Source organism: Hemicordylus capensis, chromosome 1 (genome assembly GCF_027244095.1).
Source record: "Hemicordylus capensis ecotype Gifberg chromosome 1, rHemCap1.1.pri, whole genome shotgun sequence".
Taxonomy (NCBI): Eukaryota; Metazoa; Chordata; class Lepidosauria; order Squamata; family Cordylidae; genus Hemicordylus; species Hemicordylus capensis.
In genome coordinates, this window is record NC_069657.1 from 204,645,311 (window position 1) to 204,667,450 (window position 22,140).

General features: G+C 43.2%; 1 protein-coding gene across 8 annotated transcripts in view; it reads right to left on the reverse strand.

The window, feature by feature from the left end:
* PDE1A (phosphodiesterase 1A) overlaps positions 1-22,140 on the reverse strand; it is a 217,129-nt gene that overhangs the window by 18,163 nt on the left and 176,826 nt on the right. For all 8 annotated transcript variants that reach the window (XR_008311124.1, XM_053270027.1, XM_053270037.1 and 5 more), the window contains 9 exons: positions 16,707-16,889; positions 15,839-15,905; positions 14,566-14,682; positions 11,388-11,528; positions 9,811-9,911; positions 5,530-5,655; positions 3,852-3,953; positions 3,569-3,689; positions 2,511-2,592 (listed from right to left, as the gene is read on the reverse strand). Coding sequence is in view for 7 of the 8 variants with exons in the window: in XM_053270027.1 (XP_053126002.1) it covers positions 2,511-2,592; positions 3,569-3,689; positions 3,852-3,953; positions 5,530-5,655; positions 9,811-9,911; positions 11,388-11,528; positions 14,566-14,682; positions 15,839-15,905; positions 16,707-16,889 (1,040 nt within the window). In the remaining variant the exon portion in view is untranslated. The remainder of the gene's footprint in view (positions 1-2,510; positions 2,593-3,568; positions 3,690-3,851; positions 3,954-5,529; positions 5,656-9,810; positions 9,912-11,387; positions 11,529-14,565; positions 14,683-15,838; positions 15,906-16,706; positions 16,890-22,140) is intronic.

Below are 22,140 nucleotides of genomic sequence, written 5' to 3' on the forward strand. Positions count from 1 at the left end.
GAACAGTGTTCTGTCAAAGCAGTGAATGGAACAAGCAATATCCCTGGGAGACAGAATAAAACCCACGGCTCTGAGATGTCAAGACCGAACAATGTCTTTTTAAAATGCTTGTCAAGGCAAGAAATTACACTGCGAACAAAGCATTATCCCTGCTGAGAACTGCAGGCAAAAATTCAATAGTACATAGAAATGCAAAAGTTTTCACATGTTAATAAATGCACCAGAAGAAAGACAAGCATTCGCCCATTACCTTATTGAACACAGGGATTCTCAGAACGGGAGCCTCATTTGAGCTGGGATGTGGCAGTATGAAATCTAAGAACTTGTGTCTCTCATATCATGCGTTAGCTCAAAATGTTGGTTGATATGAAAACTGACAAGAGAAGTATCTATCTGGGCATGTGCAGAGTGCTTCTCTCCCTGCTGAATCACCACGTAGTTGTCCAGTGATACTGCAGCCAAGTCTACAAAGACCTGTTGCCGTGGGCAGAGGACTACTCATATGAGCAATGTCATGCCGAAAAAATGAACAATAATGAGAATGTTGCTCCTCTTCAAGGAGCAGGAACATTGTAAAATTAAGTACCCTCTTTCATTAAACACAAGGCACCATTGCATCGAGGCCAGGGAGGAGCTTTGTTGGGACTCCCCCACTGGCAGCCACACAGCAGCTGAGCAGTGCTGGGAAATCCCTAGTGCGCCATTTTTATATCCACTGCAGATAGCAATTAGTGACTACAGCAGAGAGAACTTGGTGATCATCTTTTTTGTTTTTTTTAGTTTTTATATATTAAGCTTAGCTGTTCTGTGGGGTTAATGCAGTTTATATTATACTGGGTGGGGTTAATACCATTTATATTCTATTACCAGTTGCCCTGTTTTGCTACTTTGATCTTCATGGCAAGGAGTGACAAATGATGCTGCCCCAAAACAGAGGAGGTGTGCAAGTCTGGAGACTCCAGTTCAACTCAGTGATTGGACTGCTGATGACGACCAGGATAAGTCAAAATGCACATGGCCAGTTATTTACCACTGACAAACTGTCCACTTGGATTAGAACTTTTTTCTTTCTTTTATATTTATTAGTCAAGGTCTCTTGTTTACATATTTTGTATATTATATATTGGATATTTCATTTTTAAAAAAACAACAACACCCAGTTCTCTTGTCCTTGTTAACTTGTTGAGATCTTACTCCATTTTATTTTATCACTTGAATAAATGCTGTAATATATTATATAATTTTTGTCCTGGTTTAGAGTGCTTCGGCTATTGATCTCAGGTCTTGCATAGCTTTAAACACCAGCAGTAGCAGTCAAAGTACATGATTATTTTTCTTCTTTGGATTTTAAGCCAATTGAGATGTGTCAGCCTGAAAAAAGGTATAGAAGTAACTCAAATGTATTATCTGCCTTACTCCCACAGAGCTCAAGGGTTCCAACCAGACCCAGACTTGCTTTGCTTCAGCAAGGTTGCTGCATCATGTGCCTACAGAACATACCATAGGTCTTATATGCTGCAAGATGCACCTCCTCCTCAATCTGCCCCAATCTTTAGCCAACAAGAAAAGAAAATTGATCCAAATTGATCCCCTCAATAATTTGGTCAGAGACCAACTTTGCATCCATGGCAGGAGGTCCTAGGGGATCCTGACAGGGTTTTGTTTTGGTTTTTTTTAATTGATCTGCCATCTTACAACAAGATGACAGCCATTCAGATTATTAGCACCACCCCTTTACAACTCAAATTCTTGCAGTGTGATACAGACTAAAATTACAGTCTATGCAAGAGGGTCCTAGGGAATCCGGATGGGGCTCTTTCTATTCCACTCCAATTATATCACTTTCTCTTTCAAAACTCATGTGTGTATACTACAGCCCAAAGCTCCATGCTGTGTTATAAGAACCACCATGATGAAAGAAGCAGAATGTAGGCTGCATTGGTTCTACTTAGAACTTCTTGTTTTAGACCTGGGCTTTTGCCTTCATTTGCTCCTGCTAACTTGGCAAAGAGACACTTTTTAAACATGGTGATTCTCTTTATTTAGCAGGGGGAGAGTAACTGGCCCTGTCCACCCCTAGCACAGTACCTCCAGTGACTGTTGCTGGTATCTATCCTATGTTTCTTTCTAGATTGTGAGCCCTTTGGGGACAGGGATCCATCTTATTTATGTATTATTTCTCTGTGTAAACCGCCCTGAGCAATTTTTGGAAGGGCGGTATAGAAATCAAATAAAAATAATAATAACACAAATAAATCATCTCCCACCTATCTTCCACCTAGGGTTTACACCAAGCCAGTGTGCCTACCCCTCCACCTCTCCAGTCCCAGCCTCTTAGAGGAAATGACCCCAGTCCTCCATTGCCAAGTGTGTGAATGGACCAGTTCCCAAGCAGCTGGATGCTGAAGGCAGTCCTGGCACCAGCCTTAAAAAGTATCCCTTCTTTATAATGATCACAGTACTGATTCCTTCCATTAAAGATGTTTAAAAAAACAAATGCTAAGCATTACCTATTTGGGACTGCGCCACCATGGTGGATTTGCGGTCACAGAGGGGAGAAAATGGTAGTCCCAATTCTGCCTCTTTGTCTCCCTGGGGGAAAAGAAACATTGAACTTTATAAGTCTACAGATACAAATGAGAATTCACAGGATGCATCTGAATGCATCTGTTTAACTAAGCCAAGCAGCAGGTAAATATCATTCCAGAGCAAGAAAGGAAAAACACACCATGTGCATTATGCAAGTGGTCTCTGCTTGTAACTGAAGGGGGAAATATTCACACACACTTATGAGATGAATCTCCATAGCTGGGAATGAGAAACCCATTAGCATAGGTGGTGCTGGATCATAGACATTAGACTCTGAAATGTTGGCTTTAATTATATATGTATTATTGGCTGCAAAACATATGAGTTACCCCAGCACTGAAAAGCTAATTCATATGTGGCTGCTAGGGATGTGCACGGAACCGGTGCCTGCTGGTCCGAAGGCGGGGGGTGGATAACTTTAAGGAGTGGGAGGGTGCTCTGTTTTGACATGTTCACATATCCTCCATCTTGAATTGGAGTGGATGACATCATCACAAACTATGCTGTGGAAGTGTCCCTATGTATTCTGAATTTGTTCAAATTGGTTTGAAAAAACTGTTCAAATCAGTTAGGCGGTTCACTTGCGCCTCAAATGTTCACACATCATGCACATGGGCTCCTGTATGTGCATCTGAGTGGAAGTTCTCAGACTGCATGCATCAGGAGCCTACACACATTCAGGCGTAAATATATAAGCTCTGTGCTCTGGATGAGTCAGTCTGAGAACATTTGCATGGAATTTTGGTCAATTTTCCCTTTTGTCTGCCCTCCTTGCTCTGGGCAAAGCAAACAGGATGCTTTAGGACAAACCAAACACCCCAAGTGTCTGTCAGTTCCCAAAGTCTGCCTGTTTTTCAATGAGAACATCTTTATAGATGTTCAATATTCTTCTGCAGTTGCTATAAAATCATACGAACAGAGGGTTCTACAATGATGGCACTAGTACAGTTTGAGAAATCATATTTTCTTTTAATGGCACCTGTCGAAAAAATTCTTCCATCAGTGCCATTGTCCACCGGTAGTGCAGTTCCCAGGACTTTGCTGGATGGCTTATGTCCGCTGCATGTAGAATCAAAGACATGGCTCTGGCTTTGTCTATCCTGTCAATTCAAAGACATCGTCTCATTATCTTACAGCAACAGCAAGCGCCTTTAGAACAGGACACTATACAGCCCTATATCACATTGATATTATTGTTAATAGCAATGTTCACAATACATGAGTTGGTCCAGTAAAGACAAGAATGGGAAGAAACAACTCACCCCTCGGTCTGCTGAATAGTGTGCCTCATGGTTTTGATTTGCTGGAAATGACCCGACATATCGGTTGATAAGACCATCTCAATTACTAGGTTGCGCAGCTCCCTGCAGGCAATCAAAGTTACCAATTTACAATTGCATTGATTCTGTAATAAGCCGTTTGATTCCAAAGCACCGATTAATTTATCTCTTGGCACAAAAGTGAACATTTTAAAAAATTAAAAAGCACTTAAAATTGTTATCAACAGCAAACCTCCATCTCTCATGGAAGTCGATGGCAGATGTGTACTTTTAAAAAGCCAACCCTACCATTATTGTTTCAGTCCCGCTGTTTGTTATTCCATTTTTTCTGAATCATAAACTGTAATTATGTGCACTTCTGACACATAGGGTGGGATGCTTTGCTTTATTTCCCCACAATGGCAGTCGGCAGAACTATGTGAGGTTATGACTCTATTACTAGCATCAAACTACCTTCCTGGCTATGGGAGAGAAGAACCTAAGAGATTAAAGAATTCTCTTAGAGAAAGGGAAGTTAGTTTCCTGCCAAAGAGCACCCTTAAGGAAATGATTTTTAAAGAGAATCTAAGGCAGGGCTGTTCAGCTTTGGCCCTTCTGCAGATGTTGGCCTACAACTCCCATAATCCCTGCTATTAGCCACTGTGGCTGGGGATTATGGGAGTTGTAGTCCAAAAACAGCTGAGGGGGCCTAAGTTGAGCAGGCCTGATCTAAGGGGATGTGGGCAGTAGTTGGAAGTAACCATTTTTATGATAGAGGAATCACCAGACATCACCTGACGTCATCACAAGTCATCACTTGATGTCTCAATCTGCACACTGCCCAAAAGCACCTTCACTTGACAACATGACATTTTACCACATCTTGAAAAAGAAGCATTTCTCAGAATGTGGTTACTTCAGTTCTGAATGTGGTGATGCTTTCAGAGACCATTTTACCACAAGTGCTGAAGGAAAAAGATACAACATCATAACCAAATCTAGCTGTGTAAACGGACTTAGCATGCAGAGCCAGAGGGCAGAAAATGCATTTCTCTCTCCTTCTCCTTCTTTATTATGCACTACAATAACCTGCCATGCTAGGAGGATAATTCAATACCGTTTCAGTTATTAGGACAGGGTGTCACCAACTTAGAGTGGCTGACATACTGCACAATGCTATGTGCAGGTTGCAAGCATGCCTGAATGCTGTTGTGCAACAATGAACATGGCAAAAATGCAATTACACAAACATAACCCAATTGGACATAATAAGATTACTCTTGTGTAAATGAATTTTGTGCCAGGCAACTCAGAATATGCACATAGGATTCTGTGGTATGTCAGCCATCTTTTGCTTACTTAAAGTCCCTTCTCCCAGACAAATTGGCTTTCCACATATTTCTCTTCTCCCAAAAAAACTAGAAAAGGAACAACTACAGCCATCACAATCTGGTGAGAAAAGTGCTTCCTACTGACAGGCTCCCACATCAACCAAGTGGTACATCTCCCAGGGGGCAAGACTGTCATGGGGAAGACTCACAGGATGTAGACCACCCACACTTAAGGAAGTTTCCACACATTACCTTGGTGACACAGTAGCCAGTCAATGGTTCTGCAGGTGCCAAGATATTAACATGATATATTACATTATTGCCATTCTTAATAAGCCTATCAATCTTACCTCCATTCTTCTTTGTTTAGGTTTACCAGGATGTTCATTTCTTCTTCTTGCATAATCCTATAAGCAGCACTCACATGATGGTTTTCAAGAACAGAGCGATCATTATACAAAGTTGCAACATCTGACCTAGATGTCAAGAGCAGAAAGAGTCAAGAGTAGAAAGAGTAAAGTTAGCCGCACCATAATGGCAGTACCCTATTTACTCAAATCCAGGATGAGGTATATCAAGAATCCGTGCTGGGGAAGCTGGCTGTGATCAAGAGAATAGGAGCCTGACATGAGTTGCTCTGAGAGGCAGCAGCTGCAGCCTCCCAAAACCAGCACTCCTCCCTGCCACACCCCCAAGTCCTGGAGAGTGTGCAAGCATGCCTGAAAGCCTCTTCCTCTTGTCTGGGCATGTGCTCTTCTCAGGCGCTGCTAACTGCCTCAGCGGGAGAAGGACTATGCCTCCTTATCCTCCTGTGGTAGAGGAGGAAATTGGGAGAGGCTCATGGGCACACTTACTTAGGAGTAAGTATTGCACTCTGTGGGACTTACTGCTCTGTAAACAAAGAGAAGATCGGGTTGCCATGTGGAGGGACTTGGATTTGAAGGGTCAGATCTAGGGATGTGCACAAAAACGCTTTGCCTGGTTTGGTTTGAGTCCAAACTGGACTCAAAATGGCCAGGCATGTTCGGTTTTGACACTCCCAAATGAGGGGCCCAGCTTGGTTTGAAGTTGAACCTGTTTGGGCCCAATTTGGGGGTGCCATCCACATCAAAATTCATTTTTTTAAAGGCAGACTTACCATCGCTGAAAGCTTCGGTGGCCTGGGGGGGTGCTGCTGTGGCCACAGCGGGGGGGGGGGGGGTCTGGCAGCCCCCTTCCACTGCTGGCCTCCCCCAGTCTCCTACAGGCCATTTTGGGCCATTCTGGGGCCATTTTGGCCCTCTGTGAGTGAATAGTGGCAATTTTTGAGGCTGCCGCATATGCACGCGGGCCATTTGCGGTTGAGCCAGCTCACACATCCCTAGTCAGATCAAAACTGAATAGCTATCCAACCAAATTGATTGATTTCCACAGAGAAAAGGTTAAACCGATCTTTAAAGTTACAGTCACAGATACACTTCACTGAAAAGAAGTTCCAAGTGGGTTTTACTTCTGAGTAAGCACCTACAGAGCTTGGAGAAAAAACACCTTCACCAATATCTACAGGCTGCGCTGCCTCAAAAGGAAACCCCATGTAGGGCTCTTGCCCTGCCCTATGCTTTCACCAAGCTCTGCAGCTGCTTACTCAAAAGTAAAGCTCAGTCACTAGCAACAACAAGCAAGTTTATTGTATTTAACTTTTGTAAACTGCCTTGGGATGCTTTCTGAAAGGCGGTATATTGATTGATTGAATGAATAAAATAAACAAATAAATAAATATGCAAACAAACCCTTCCTCCTTCTCAGTATTAGGGAGCACACACCCAGTTCAGACAGGAGAACAGTGCAATGCAGCATGAGAAGTGCTGGTGTTTCTAGAAGCACTGGCAATCATCCAGAGGGGGCATTTCTTTATGTGCAGACTTATATCTTCATTGTGTATATTGATTACAGTTAATATATGTAATTTTAAAAAACCTTTTGTCCAATATAAGATTTTCATTTTTTAGGCAGGGTTGTCTCAAAATTCAGGATCCTCTTCCTTTTGGATAAATCCAGGTATAACCTTCTTTATACCTGAAGTCATCTTAAATTCAGAGTCATCTTAGATTTGGGTAAATACAGTAAGAAGATTTATATCTGTCTGAGGTCATTTACAAGAGAAGAAACATTTACATTCTGTGTGCCATGTGAATTTCAGCAGCTAGGAGTGCTGCATTATCCCTGGGGATAATGGTGGCAGGCCACATAAACTGGGACCAGCCTTACCATGAAACAAGAACTGTAAGCAACAAATTTCAAAGGGGGGAATTCTTGTTCTAGCTTCCATTTCCGTCCATGTATTTATAAATTGAGATGCAGTCCAGAGCAGGGAGAGAGACCAAAGACCCTCATTTTGATATGCGGTTATGCCAAGTCTGCAGGGATGTTGCTAGATGGCTGGCAGATACAGCAGCAGAAATGCCTCTAAGTCAGTTGCTTTTTAGGGTACATAAGAAGAGTAGAAAATACCTCTAGAACAACAACCTCCTCAGTTTCATTTTTGCTATTACACTGAATGGGAAGAGCAGGGTTTTTCCTCCACGTGAATGGCACTCAAAGCCACGCTATTTAAGATCAAAATAGAAAAGGGGGTCTAAATTTGGAACGACTGGATTAAGTGGTAAAAGATATTTTTAGCGATAGCCTGCAAATGCTTGTTTGGGAAAAGACCTGATGCAGTCACCATAGGAGCAGATACAACATTGGATAAATAAACTAACAGACACATTCTGAGAACTTAAAAGTTTATTCTTTGAGTAACACTAAGTGGTAGGAGCATAGCCCTGAAGGGGACACTGTGCGTGCAGAATGGTGAGTAACAAAAGTGGAGTCCACTTTTGAACAAATAAAGTACAGCAAGAGGCGGTGCGGCGGGGCGGGGGGAGACCCCCTTGTTTCAATAAATGTTGCAGTACAGGGATCACATCCCATGATGAGGCTAATAGATCTTCACTGGAATTGCACAGCAGCAGCTTTGCTAATGTAAACCAGACTGATTTCCTGGAATACAGATAAAATGTTGATAAAAGGCACTGAGCGGATTTCAGTGACTGCCTGTAAGTACTTACAAAGTCAGAACAGGAGGAACCAGAGGGCATACTGAGCACATGCTCCCATCAAGTGTGTCACCTGAACCCACCAAATACAGTTCCTGAAATTCTCCACCCGTCATTTTACTGAGATTCTCCATCTGACTTCCTGATTGTGGGGATGGAAGCTGGTAAAATGTCAGGCTGAGAATCTTGGTAACTGGATTTTGTTGTTTCAAGTGATATGCCCAATGGGAGTGTGGGCTCCTCCCAGCCTCTGGTTCCTCTCATTTTGACTTGGTAAGTACTTACAGGTGGTTGTTGGAAGGTGGCCATGCTCCAGAGGTGCAGACAGGGAGGCACAGTGGCTGAATCCTGTCCCACTGTGCTGGAAGGTACAGCGTGCCCAGGGCTTGCCCTAGGATAAATAGTGCCCTGAGAGCAAGAAATGCTCTCCCAATGGTTGGTTTATCAGTGTTGCCAAGTGGCATGTCTTGAGCAGGACTGAAACCTAATGGTACAACACTGTTTTCAGGCTTTCCCAGCAATGCCCATGAAAAGAGCCCAGAGCTACAACTCAGTAGTTGACTACAGCCAGGGTGATGTCGGGGTAAGCCTTTGATCAGGGAGAGTTTGGGTTTATATTAGGGATGTGTGAACTGGCTCAAATTTGAGCCAGTTTGCACTTGAACTGGTTTGGTTTGAGTGGCTTAGCCTCAAACCAAACCAGGTCCTAACCGTTCAGGCTGGTTCAGGCCCAGTTTGGAGCCCTACTGGCAAAGGGAATCCAGTGAGGATTCCCAATTACCGGTAAAGGGACAGCGGGAGTGAGAAGTTTCTAAAAGTGTTCTAAAGAGCAGTAAAAATTACTAGAAATTACTCACTAAGCACATTAGCAGCGGTGGCAGCCACACAGTGGCAACTCTCCCAACTCCTGTCAGCCTCCCGCTCAGTGTCCAGGGCCAACTTGGGCCTGATTCAGGCCCATTTCAGGCCTCTGTTCATGTGTGGAGGCCATTTCTTTGAACTCCTTGCGTGCACACTGGCCATTTGTGTGGCTTGGGTCACATTTGAATCGGACGGGGGCAAAACCGAACCGGTCCAGCCTGATTCTAATCTGGTTTGGATTCAAAATCAGCCAGGAAAACTGATTTTGTGCACATCGCTAATATAAATAATTACTCATCCAGCAAGTCATTGAGTGATCTTGGACTAGTCACAGTTCCTCCACCTAACCAACCTCACAGGATTGTTGTGAGCATTAAATCAGGGTGGCCTGAGATCCTTGGAAGAAGAGTGGGATATAAATGTGAGAAATAAGTAACCATTGAAAAACATAGGTAGAAGCTCCAAGAACTCACAGCCATACACAGAAACATTTGCACACTAAAATATTTTCCTACACAATGGCACAGATCTTGGAAACTTCTATGCTCTGTGGTTGGCATTACTGGCATGGGAGTCTGTCCCGAGATACTGTGGAAAAGCAAGACATCCACTCCTAAACATCACAGAAGTTCTTCTAGGCTTGCATATCCTTGCACTGGGCTGTGACCCACACTTTCTATGCAACAGGCTGACCTGGTCTGAATGTGGAAGTTGTTTGTAGTCCCAGTATGCTCATAGTCATGGACTGCAGCTGCAAAGATCATTGCTAGTATTTCCAGTTCTGTGAGCCAGTGCTGAAACAAAAGAAAAAAAGAAGAAAAAAAATCTCATGGAGTACAAATAGTTCATCTCTGACTAAACTTTAGGCCAATAAAAGAGACAACATGTCTTACACAATTCTTTAATGTGGATCATGGAGTACCCCTTAGTCTGAACTTGCACTAATAATTGACAGGGTCATCGTACTTCTGGAAGAGGCTCAGGAAGTGATGGAAAGGGCCACAGCTCAGTAGTACAGCTCAGTAATACAGCTGTATGTTTGGTCCTAGGCTCAATCCCCGGCATCTCCTTTTAAAAGATCAGGTAGCAGGTGATGGGAAAGACTTCTGCTTAGACCCTGAAGAGCTGCTGCTTATCAGAGGAGAATACTGGGCTGGATGGACCAATAGTCTGACTCAGTAGAAACTAGGCATGTGCAAACAGGTTCAATGTCGAATCTCTGCAGACCCCGCCCCCCGCTGCCACCTCCAACAATTCCCCCTAAGGGAATAAGCAAAAATAAATTTATTTATTTATTTATGAAGTGTGCGTGATCCCCCCTGGACTGAACCGAACCGAGTGGGTTCGAGGGAGTGCCGGACTGAACTGGCTCGATCCGGTTCGAGTCCAGTCCAGACTCAAACTGAACCCTTCTTATATATATTATATAAGCTTCCTTTCAAATATATGACCTCTCCTGAATCGAACCGAAATGGGGGTGGGGGTATTTGGGGGGGTGCCAAAACAGACCCAGTCCAGTTCAAATCCGGTCTGGATTCGCACCAAACTGGGCAACAAATGACTCTCCAAGGTGTCAGGTGGGAGTCTCTCTCAATCCTGCCTGGAAATGCCAGGGAGTAAACCTGGAATCCGCTGCATGCAAGTATCCAGATGTTCTTTCACTGAGCTATGGCACCATCTGCTAAGGGGAATATCTTACAGCGCTCCCATGTAGTCACCCATCCATATGAAAACCAAGGTGGACCCTGCTTAGCAAAGAGGACACTCGCTCCCACAAGACCAGCTCTCCTCCCCATAACAGTAGCTAACAGAAGCTAATAGTAGCTTCTTAAACCGAAATCCATCATCCACTTCCTGGCAGGCTGATCAAGGGCAAAAAGGGATGAAAGTGGAAGCTTCTTTCTCCTCTTTCTTCTTCACTTGTTGCCTCCAGGATAATCCCAAGTGACTGAGGCAAAAAGTTCCATAATGTCATTCTGATTGTCTTTGGGAAGGGAGATGCTTCAGCCAACCTGTTTGTTGGCTGCACCGAAAAGTTTATTTCAGCAGTTACAAAAGCATGACTGAATGATGGGGCCAGTAATGATGGCTTGAAAGCAAAGCTGCTTGGGGTATGCCTGTAGCTGTGTTTTGGGTCGTGGCCTCTGGCTTCCTAAAACAAAAACACATTTACTGTATTTCTCTCATCAGTCTTTAGCAATGAGTGTTGGGCAGGTCTTAAGCCACCACCTCAAGTTCATATTGGCTCAGTCTGACTCAGCATTTCTTACCATGATACCAGTAAGGAGCATGATGCAGTGCACAGTGTGGGTAACGTCAGCTGCATGGATCAAGTTGTGGTAAGGGTTTTTGTATTTGCTGTAGCCGGTTTCCAAAGCTTCCCCAAATGAAAGAAGACTGGGAACAGGGATCTGCATGAGACGGCGACAACAACAGCAACAGGAGATTTCAGGGCTACAGTCTATAAGAAAATATGCACTGTTGATTCTGCCGTTCCAGTTTCCAAATGCCACCAGAAAAACAGAATAAGGAAAAGCAGTACAGACATTCAAAGAAACCTGTCTTCTGCACCTGCAGAGATAAAGGAAGCCATCATTTCAGCGCTCTTTCAGGCAGTAACCTCCAGCACTAACAATTCAATGCTTTGTCAGTCAGAGCGCCTTTTGCGGTGTGCAATGCACAGCTTGCCTTTGTTTTGTGCTCAGTGGCCTGGGTGGGCAGGGACAGGTGGGAAACCAGCAAAGATGGAATGGCTTTTGTGGGCACACTGCAGGGGATGGACAAGCAGGAGCAGCCTAGCCATCCTCCTTCCACACACACCTTCTGCCATGTACTCTTCCTATTTTCCTTATCTCCAACCAAAAGTGGGGCATGCTCAGTCAAAACAGTATACAATGCTTTCTATGCAGCACACATTCCCATGGAAGGTTTTCACACAGGGCTTTTAAAGCCCTTTAACTCGCATCTCCTCCAGAATGGAGGGGGGTACATCCACATATTGGCCAGATTTACCCCGAAGTCCCTGCAAGTTATCGGGGAGAGGTTCACATACAATTCAGGGTTTTCACTGTGCATTAGAGTGTAGCCCGATTTAAATCTGGGGTAAAAAAATTCACAACCTGAGTTGGTTTTTTGGGACAACGAGTTCGCCATAAAACCTCCCAATAAACCCATAGTAAAGCCTGCTGTGTGTAAAATTCCATGGCAAGGGGAGGAGAATTATTCCTGACTAGCCTGATCATGAGGTTCCAGAGGACCCAACTAGATGTGATGTGTGACTGGGAGTCCAATGATTAGATCACCAGAAAAGCAGCTGCAGCACCCCCTTATTTGTACCATGGCCACAGCACAGGGGGCGGGCAGTCATAGCCTTTCCCTTCTCACAGCAGTCCTGACCTCACCCCCTGTGGCGGCGGGCGGGGGGGGGGAGAGACCACTAGCTACAAGGGGGGAAACTCAAAGGCACAAAACATGTTCATAATTTTCCCGCTCCATGGTTAAATCAATATTTATTTGGAGCATAATGGGAACTGTGTGCAATTGACACTGTTGTGGTAGTGGTGGTGGGAGGGAGTCCACAAAAGCTAACTTTTGATACCTGTATCAATTAGCAAATTGAGTACCTTTCTCTCTCTCTTTCTTTCTTACAATGTATTCTACTCACAGCCAGTATCAAGGTCAGGATACTTTGGCAGCTGCCGAGAATCCAGCGTGCTCCGAAGGGCCCACTGTTGTATAGTTTTATACTATTAGAGTACTAATTTTAAAGTAATATAATGGTTCTGTAATATGTTTTTATTGTTTTGAATCATGCTTTACTGTTCTATCTTATGCTGGTCTTGGACCGTAATAAAGATGATTGATTGATGGGCCCAATATTGATCTCCAAGACCAATTCTGTAGCTATAGCCTTTATGTGGTGGTGTGGCTCTCTCAGGGCCCCCTAGGAAGGAGTGGGCCCACTTGTCTTCTCCAGAGACAAGCGACGTGAAGAGCCTGGGTGAATGGATCATGCACCTAGATGACACGTGGCTGCCCCAGGCTGTGTGCAGGTGCAGGGTCCAGCCCCTGGAAATCCTACCATGCACCACGTGAGTGCATGGTGCATTGTCAGTGAGTGCATGGTGCATTGTGAGGATCCCCCTGCTGCCAGCCAGGAGACCCACAGTGTCTCGGCACTGGCTGCAAGTAGCTGGCACTGACATGCAAACCGTTAGACAGCGTTAAGGGCACAAACGCACCCTTAACCTTGGCTAACTGGTGCGCTTCTTTGGCAGGTTTGCTGCCAAGAGCTGGTCAGCTCCCGGTGGTTCTGTCAGGCAGCCAAGCCCAGGCTTGGCTGCTTTAGCCCGGTCTTGGCTGCTCGTGACAACAGCCTCATTGCCTATACACTTGCAAGCACATCTTCACATCCAGGAGGGCTAGAAATTTGCTCTTTTTTTAAAAGTGGAAGCTGAGAATCCCAGGAAGGTGAATTCAGTATCAATTTTTTCTGTGCTCCCACGGAAGTACAGCATTCACACAGCCCTGAGCTACCATGTAATGCAGCCTCCATTCATTTGGGCTTCTATGCAATCTCTGTGCAGGGATTTTCTCACAGGTTCTGGTAGTGAACAGATCCCACTGTTATTAATATCCTAATGCAAATACATGTATGAAGAGGTATCAGGTTCTTCACAGCTTGGCCGTTGTGGCACAGGAGCTGTTCAGGGGTTGAAATTATTTGTTATGGCTTTAATCTGTTTCTTCCTCCAAGGACTTCAGGGCAGCATAAATCTTCTCCCCTGCTCCCTTGCATTCCAACCCTGTAAGATAGAGGCTAACCTGAGAGATAGTTATCGAGCCAAGGTAACTCAGTGAGCCTCATGGTCAGGTAGATATTTCAACCCAGGTATTCCTGCCCCTAGTCCAACACTAACCATTATGCCACTGTGCTTCTGTTGGTGATTCTAGGTAGGACATTCAGACAACAGACCATGACCTCCCTGGACGAAGAAGTCAGGGCAAATCCAGTGCCATTAGCTGAGATACAACTCTCAGAGCTTCACTCAGGGCCGCTTCATGTGACACCAGACCTGAGGGTTGGCAGAGAAGCTAGAAGTCCTTCCTCTGGGCCACCAGACTATGATCCTGCCTAATTTCAGCTTCCAGCCTTCTGCCCTCAGCCTGCCTGCCTCCTCTCCAGGTTATTCATCCACTCTGAGACCCAGGCAGGAGGTTCTACTTGCGATGCCTTTAAACATTTGTTATTTAACAGGTTCCTAATGCACTATATTCATACCACCTCTTCGTATATTACGTCTGTCAGCTGCCCATTCTACATTCTCAAGTCAGAAAAGAAACTTGGGCAAACTTCACTCCTTAAAATATGTGTGTACAGAGAGTATTTGGGAAGAGGGTGACACAGAATGTTCCATTGTCTTTGTACTTTTATGATATGTTTCTTACCTTGAAACGGCTCAATAGATCATATCTAGTAAACAATTCATAGATCATAAATTTTAGGCTGTGCCCTCCGCTTGCTTCATTTAGGGAAAACACATCAAATGACCACTTATCAACATCCTGTAGGCAAAGCAGGGGTGGGGGGGAGAAGGAGATCATTAAGATACTTCAGACTTTGCCACCAATAGGATTCAGATATTTCTGAACAATGGGTAAACATTTGGTTCAAAAATCAAAACAGCGTTTTTCAGCAATTGTACACGACCAATTTAATGTTAATATCATGGATTCGTTAAATTATATATTTTTAGAAATATAGAGATGATCCAGGCAATACTAAGCACATTTGGTTTCCATTGATTTCAAAAGAAGGCTTCACAGCCTGTGCTTTAAATAGCCAATCCTCAAAATCAACAGGATTTAAAAGCACTGAACTACAGCTGGATCATTTCCAATATTATCCACCTAATTATCTGCTTAGTTTGCTTCACACTGAGGACCTCATTTCCCCCACTGTACTGGACTTATCGTTGTCATATGCTCCACCTGCACCCACTTACCAGGGAAAGTAGCTGATGTGATGTGCAGCATTACGGAGCCATAATGCTGTGCCCCCTGGCTGCTGCAAAGTCCTAAGGAGGCCCAACACTGTTAAGAATGGGCGGTTGTGCAAGAAGTGCTTTCGAAGTTTCCCACATTTGCAACAATGGGGGGAAATGCAGAATGTTGCTAGTGCGACTGCCCATTCTTAACATAATAGCATTATGAAGATGAAACACTGCACCCCGAAGCTCCTGTGGATCCCTAAGGCAAACTTAGGCCTTGGCAGCAGCCCGAGGATGCAGTGTTTTGTCTCTGTAATGCTGGGCATCATGTCAGCCACTCTCTCTTTTCTGGTCCCTGTCCCTGGTAAACTAGTCCCTATTTTGACTCAAAATCTGCCTTTCGGGAATGCTTTAGTCATATGCTGTTAGTACAAGTTGGCAGAGCTGGTATGCTCCGTCATGGCAGCTTTAAAGCAACTGTGATCAAAGAAATGGTTGTGGGTGTCACATGTGCATGGATGGTTCACACAAACAATCCACCATGTGGTTCTTTAACTGCATACACAACTGGGTGAAGAAAATGAGCTCCAATGGTTTGTGTGAACTAAGCCTTTCATGATTCTGCAACACCTCCTTAAGTCTACACTGAAAGAAATCTGTGTATCTGTCTCTATGTGAATGGATGGATGGAAAGAGAATTGTACATTATACAGTTCTTGAACTGATCTCACCTTAAAGGTTGTTATGACTTCTGCTGGATAAGCTAAACCAACCATGTTAGAGGTCCTTCGATACATTCTAGAACAGAAGAACATTAAATGAAATTACTCCTGAAAACTAGCAGGGAGACATTTTTGGCCAAAGGAAAATAAAACTTTTCAAATACTCAAAATCATTAACTCAACATTTTGTGATCCTAATGGTAATGTACACAAAATGTTCAGGTTTCTCAGCACATGTCACACATTTCAACTCTGTTTTCAAATAAGCATTTGTGACATTTACAATTTGTGACACACACACACCACAACCCCAAGGAACACACATTAGAAAAAACCAAGAAAAAAACCCAGAAGTCTAGGTTAACATTGGCTGCATTCAGACATATTGACAAATCATTTTATCTTACCATGGTTTGTCATTACCACTGAATATATCTTTTTTTCCCCCTTCACATAATTTTCATTTTGCTTAGCACCTAGATTCCTTTTGAATACCAGTCTAGGTAAATATCAAAAACCAGTTTCCTATCTGGTTTCAAAGGCTGTCATACCATTTCCTATCTGGTTTCAAAGGCTGTCATACCATTGCCTTCATTCATGAAAGGAGGTATATAAGAGAATTAATGGGTTGTTAAAAAGAATAGATATATTTTGATATAAATGAGCATAAGTCTTGAATTCTGTATCTAGACATTCTCAAAGTCCCAGGCCAATGGAATCTAGCAAGTGGGTCAGCAGTTTACTACCTTCTGAATTACAAGTCAGAGATTAGAAATTCAGTACAACAAAGTTATTGACTTCTTTTGGTCACCTGGTTAGGGACATTGAGGTGGACACTGTCCTCATTCTCTGTCATATTTCTGAAGCCAGCACTCACCTTTCTACAAAAATCCCAGCTTGAACAGCATGCACGATGCTTCGAAACTTGGGCTTTTCCTCTGGCCTCCTTTTTGTCATCCCAATTTTCCTCGTGAAGGTAGAAGCCAACCAATCCCGTACTTCCAGTGGTACTGAATCCGACTGGATATCCGACAGTTCATCCTCTGTATCCAAGAGCCTCCTGTAAATACATGTAGTACACAATAATGAATTAAGAACCGCACTCTTTGCAGTATGAATGGGACAATAAGTACCATAACACTAGAACCAAGGGTCATCCCATGAAATTGATTGCCAGGAAATCTAGGACCAGCAAACTGAAGTACTTTTTCACACAACACATAATCAACTTGTGGAATTCTCTGCCACAAGATGTGGTGACAGCCAACACCCTGGATGGCTTTAAGAGGGGTTTGGATAACTTCATGGAGGAGAGGTCTATTGACGGCTACTAGTCAGAGGGCTGTAGGCCACCTCCAGCCTCGGGGGCGGGGTGCCTCTGGGTACCAGTTGCGGGGGAGTAACAGCAGGAGAGAGGGCATGCCTGTAACTCCTGTCTGTGGCTTCCAGCGGCATCTGGTGGGCCACTATGCGAAATGGGATGCTGGACTAGATGGGCCTTGGGCCTGATCCAGCAGGGCTGTTCTTATGTTCTTACCAAATGCTCCTTATGTAATAAGAACTTCAGGAGCTATAGCATACCACACCATGTGATTATGATGAAGATGAATATTGGCCTAGCTAGCACATTCATTTTTTTTAAATTGGTCTCCTAGCTAAATCATACCAGGATGAAAAAGAGAGCCATTCCACATCATAATGCAAGAACGAAGGAGGGGCAAGTCCCTGAAGAAACTCCTCAGCTTTATTATTTGTATAATAGTCTGTCATCTGCATGTTTCAAGTCATATTGCTCTTCTTCAGAAGGAAAAGAAATCCTTTAGTAAGTTTGGCAGTTATATACATCAAAAAACTGTCTTCTATGCAATGAAAACAACTTTTTTTCCCATTTTCCTGTCAATGTCTTTCATATACTTCTGTGAAGGATGTCATTTCTGCCTTTTACACATTAGTAAAAAGATGATCTCTAGTGTCACAGAGAGAAGTAATTGATAGCACTCTTCAAATATCTGAAGGGCTGTCACACAGAAGGCAAAGACTTGTTATCTTTTGCCCTGAAGAGCAGGGCATGTAAAGAGATTTAAATATCAGTTCAGCATTAGAAGAAACTTCTTAACTGTAAGAGCAGTATTACTCAAAATGGGAATACGTTGAACTTTTACATAAATGTAGCCCTATCAGATGCCTATGGCAACCCTTCGTTAGTCATGAGTCTCCTCAGGGCCTGAGGAGTTGCTGTAGAGGAATTTCTGAGAAAATCGGAAGGAGGGTTGCTTAGGAGATACTAGATTCTGGAGACGAAGCCCTGAGGAGAAGGCCTTGTCAGGGTTATCCATAATAGCTGCACTAAATTCTAGGCTCTTGCACAAACAGAAGGCACTTCTATTTTCCCTGCAGTCCTCCATGACTCACACCATCCAATCAATAACTATTATTTTTCACAATATCATCATTAAAATCTCCAGTGACTCTTTCAAAAGCCACTTGGAAATTGCTGCCAATTTCTGGAGGGTTGGTAACCTTAGCTGCTCTACTGAAGAGGAGATGGGTAAGTTTGCCTGTGCGAGCTTCTTTCCACTCACACTCCTAAGAATTCTTTCTAACCAAGGCCTAAGATTATACCCTCTGCACCATCTTTCCTATTTTAACAAATCACTCAATTATCATAAAACAGAAGTCCTTTCATCATAACACTGAAATCCTTCTAAAATGCTTCAAATCTCACCCCCATTTGGTAGCTGAAGAGGTCATTCACACAATCAACAATGGTGCTCTACCCAGGTTTGGGAGCTGTGTGTGCTCCCAGTTTTTGGTTGTGTGGAAGCAAGGTATTATTTATTTATATATATATATATATATATTTAATTGCATTTATATCCCGCTCTTCCGCCAAGGACCTCAGAGTGGAGTACATGCTTATTTTTATCCTCACAACAACCCTGTGAGGTAGGTTAGGCTGAGAGATACATGACTGGCCCAGAGTCACCCAGTGAGTTTCATGGTTGAATGGGGACTAGAACTCAGGTCTTCCCGGTCCTAGTCCAACACTCTAACCACTATGCTATGCTGACAGGAGTGTGCTCCTCTTTAGTTGCTCACAGTTGGCAGGGAACAGCCCTAGGGATGGTATTTCAGCTCGAGGTCGAGTCTTTGAGTTGAGCTGGTTTGAAGTCAAGCTGGCTCCATTTTGAGCCAGCTCGCACATCCCTCCTAAGGGCTAGCCTTACAGTCAGGCAGGGTGGCCCAGAAGATTTGGGAGTACAATTAAAGGACAGCCAATTGTCAACCATTTATGTTAGTACATATTAGTATATATGATGAAGGGCACAATTTGGGGTTTCTGCCTTAGGCACCAATGTTTTGGGACATCTGTGCATACCCTTCATAATTTGGGAAATGGAGATTGGCTTACAGCAACAAATCTGGCTTGCCCTTTAACTACTTGCCTCAACTTTAACGGAAACTACTTTAACTACTTGCCTCAACTTTAGCGGGAATGCCAACTTCCAGTATGCAAAGCCCGAGAGGGCTCACTAAATACCATCCCTACTGCTGTTCCCTGCCAGCTGTGAACAACTAACTAAAGAGGAGGCAACATGGGGCAGGAAAAAACTCCTTTCGACAGAGGTCAATCTATAGGGAAGCATACAATTCCTGCCCAGCCCCAAATGGGCAAGCAACCAAAGCCCATTCTGCCCCATGGTAGGGATGGCAATCATCACATCACAATGAATAAGGTGCTAGGCAGGGAGGTGTGCAAGAGGCTTCTGCTACAGCATGTTCCCCTCACCAAGGATTAGCCCTAACCCACCCATTCCTTGTGCTCCTCTAACCAGGTGGGTCAAAGCTGCCTTTCCCAGCACAAGGCTAAGGGTGTGCTGATTATCTCTTCCCACTCCACTTTAACGTACATGATTGCAATTTGGAATTCTCAGTTTCTGTGAACCTTAGAGACAGGGTAGGATATAATTGGGGTTACAATTAAAAAAATGAAAAGAAAATCCATATAGACTTGCAGTTGATTAAAATCGAAAGATGATCACGTCTGGCTATTTGTCAGCAGTCTTTGGTTGTTTTTAAAGAGGCTCTTTCTATTTCTAAGATGGAGGTTTTAAAACCCCACACTTGGAGACCTGGGAATATCCAAGAGAATCAGGGCCAGGCCAGGCCACGGTTCATAACGGGGCTCAATCTGTGTAGGGCTGGAACTGTAGTGAGAGAAGCCCTTCTTCTTTGCACAGCAATGAGATACAAGTATGGTTACAGCTGTTTCAAACTCTTAATTTAAAGTCCCTTGTCAAAGAAACTGGAAATGCAGTTTGGAACTCGTGTAACTTGAATGCACTTTGATATCTCAATTTCCTTACAAACTTCAGCAGCAGGAAGGGGAAAAAATACATCAGGGCATATTGATTTCCCCCCTAAAAACTATTACTCTCTAGACAAGTGGGAAACTCATTTATTAAACACGTAGAGTCTGGACTAGTCAAGGAACTTAATTGTACTCTGCTAGCTGGGGACTCCTGCACATTTAACCCTTGTGACACAGAGCAGACTTATCCTGTCAATTTAGTCCAAAGGGTTCCCCTACTGTATCTCTTAGCCTTTTGAGGATAGTCCTTTAAATCCCAGTTCAAAGGTAAAATGTTCTAGCAGTCCACACAGAATGCATGCAAGAAAGCCTTTCTGCAATGGGACAACTATACTATGGTCACTGTTGCTGCCCCCCACATTTTAAAGGGGCATTCTAGTCTCTCTGCTGAGAAGGAATGCTAAGGCTGATTCATACTACCATTTCTATTTGATGGTTTTGTCCATTGGCTTGGGTGTAGGGACAGTTCAGAAATAGTGGCTGTTCTTGGAAGAATTTTAATACGTAGCAAGCCTACAGTTGGATTGACCTGAATCTTGAGCTAGATGGAACTGTTTGGTTTGGTTTTATTACAAGGTGTTTTCTTAAATTTAACTGCAGTCCTTTGGGGATTATAATAATTTAACAATCTCTTCAAATAGCATATTGGAACAATGGACCTGCTCAGTGTTTATATATCACTGATTTTCCTGCCATTTCTGCTGTGACCACATTTGTTATTTTAGAAGATCATTCACATATACATGTTACAATAAATGCCAGAAAATTAGTAAATTTTGGTATTTACTGGTAGTCTTTAGGCCCAGAAGGAAATTAAACAATGTTGGTGTTACAAGATTATTTTTGACATTTACACGTGTGATAAATGCCTTCTGTCCGTCAGTGATGGGAATGAGGATGAGAGAACTCATTTAGCTTTGTGATTTATTGGTAACGTCAGAATTTCCCAACATTTCCTCCTGGGCCCCTTACAATCTGCCGAATTATCAGTAAACAGCAACATTTAAACTTCGGCTACTTACCACCACATAATCCATAGGAAGACTTTTCAATGTTCTTTTCATGTATGTACAGTAAGTGCCAGATCACAACAAAATAAATTTTGATCAGCCTAGAATCGGCTGGGAGAACTGGGAGAAATTTTTCATTCAAATGTTTTCCCCGCATTCTTGAAAATATTTTAATAGTTCCAGTATGTGGTAATAAAACTAGTCTCTTTAGAAAAACAATCCAGGGACACGGGGAACTTTCCAAGTCAGTGGGAAATGATACATGGTGATCTTGGGTTATATTAAAAAGACAGAAGATGGCATGTACATTCTGAGCTTAAATAAAATTATTTGGAATGAATTGTCCCAATGAAGTCAGTGGCATTTATTTCCAGTAAAATGCTCAGGAGTACAGCCTAAAGGATCTGCTCCTGCTAAGTGCCGTGCACCTGTTCCAACCAGAAAAGGTGTCCTGAGCCATAAGTGTGAGTTTGCAAAATTATTTATTAAAGGGAAATGTTATCATGAGCTGAAGAATTGGTCATTCTTCCATGCTCACACATTCTTATAAATATATGTACTGCATAGAACAATATAGCTATGGAGGGCACTTTTATTATTGAGGAGAAGACATTCATATAGGGATTATCTCTATCATGCCACAGAAGAAGCAGAAAAGTAATTTAAGTCTGTCGAAGAGGAGGTAAAGAGATTTCAGAGAAGGGAAGTCAAGATTCACAGCAAAGCTTAAAGGCATGCTCTTAGGTAAAATTACCCCCCCTCCTCCAAAAGAGCGATTTATTTGAATATCTGTATTGTTATTTATTACCACGTCCTGTTGTCTGTGCACTGTGCAAAATGTACAGTAATGCTAAACTGGGAAACATAGTTGTATCAAGTTTCTCAATAGCAATGTCTCCTAAGGAAAAATTATTTTGTTTTCACCAAAA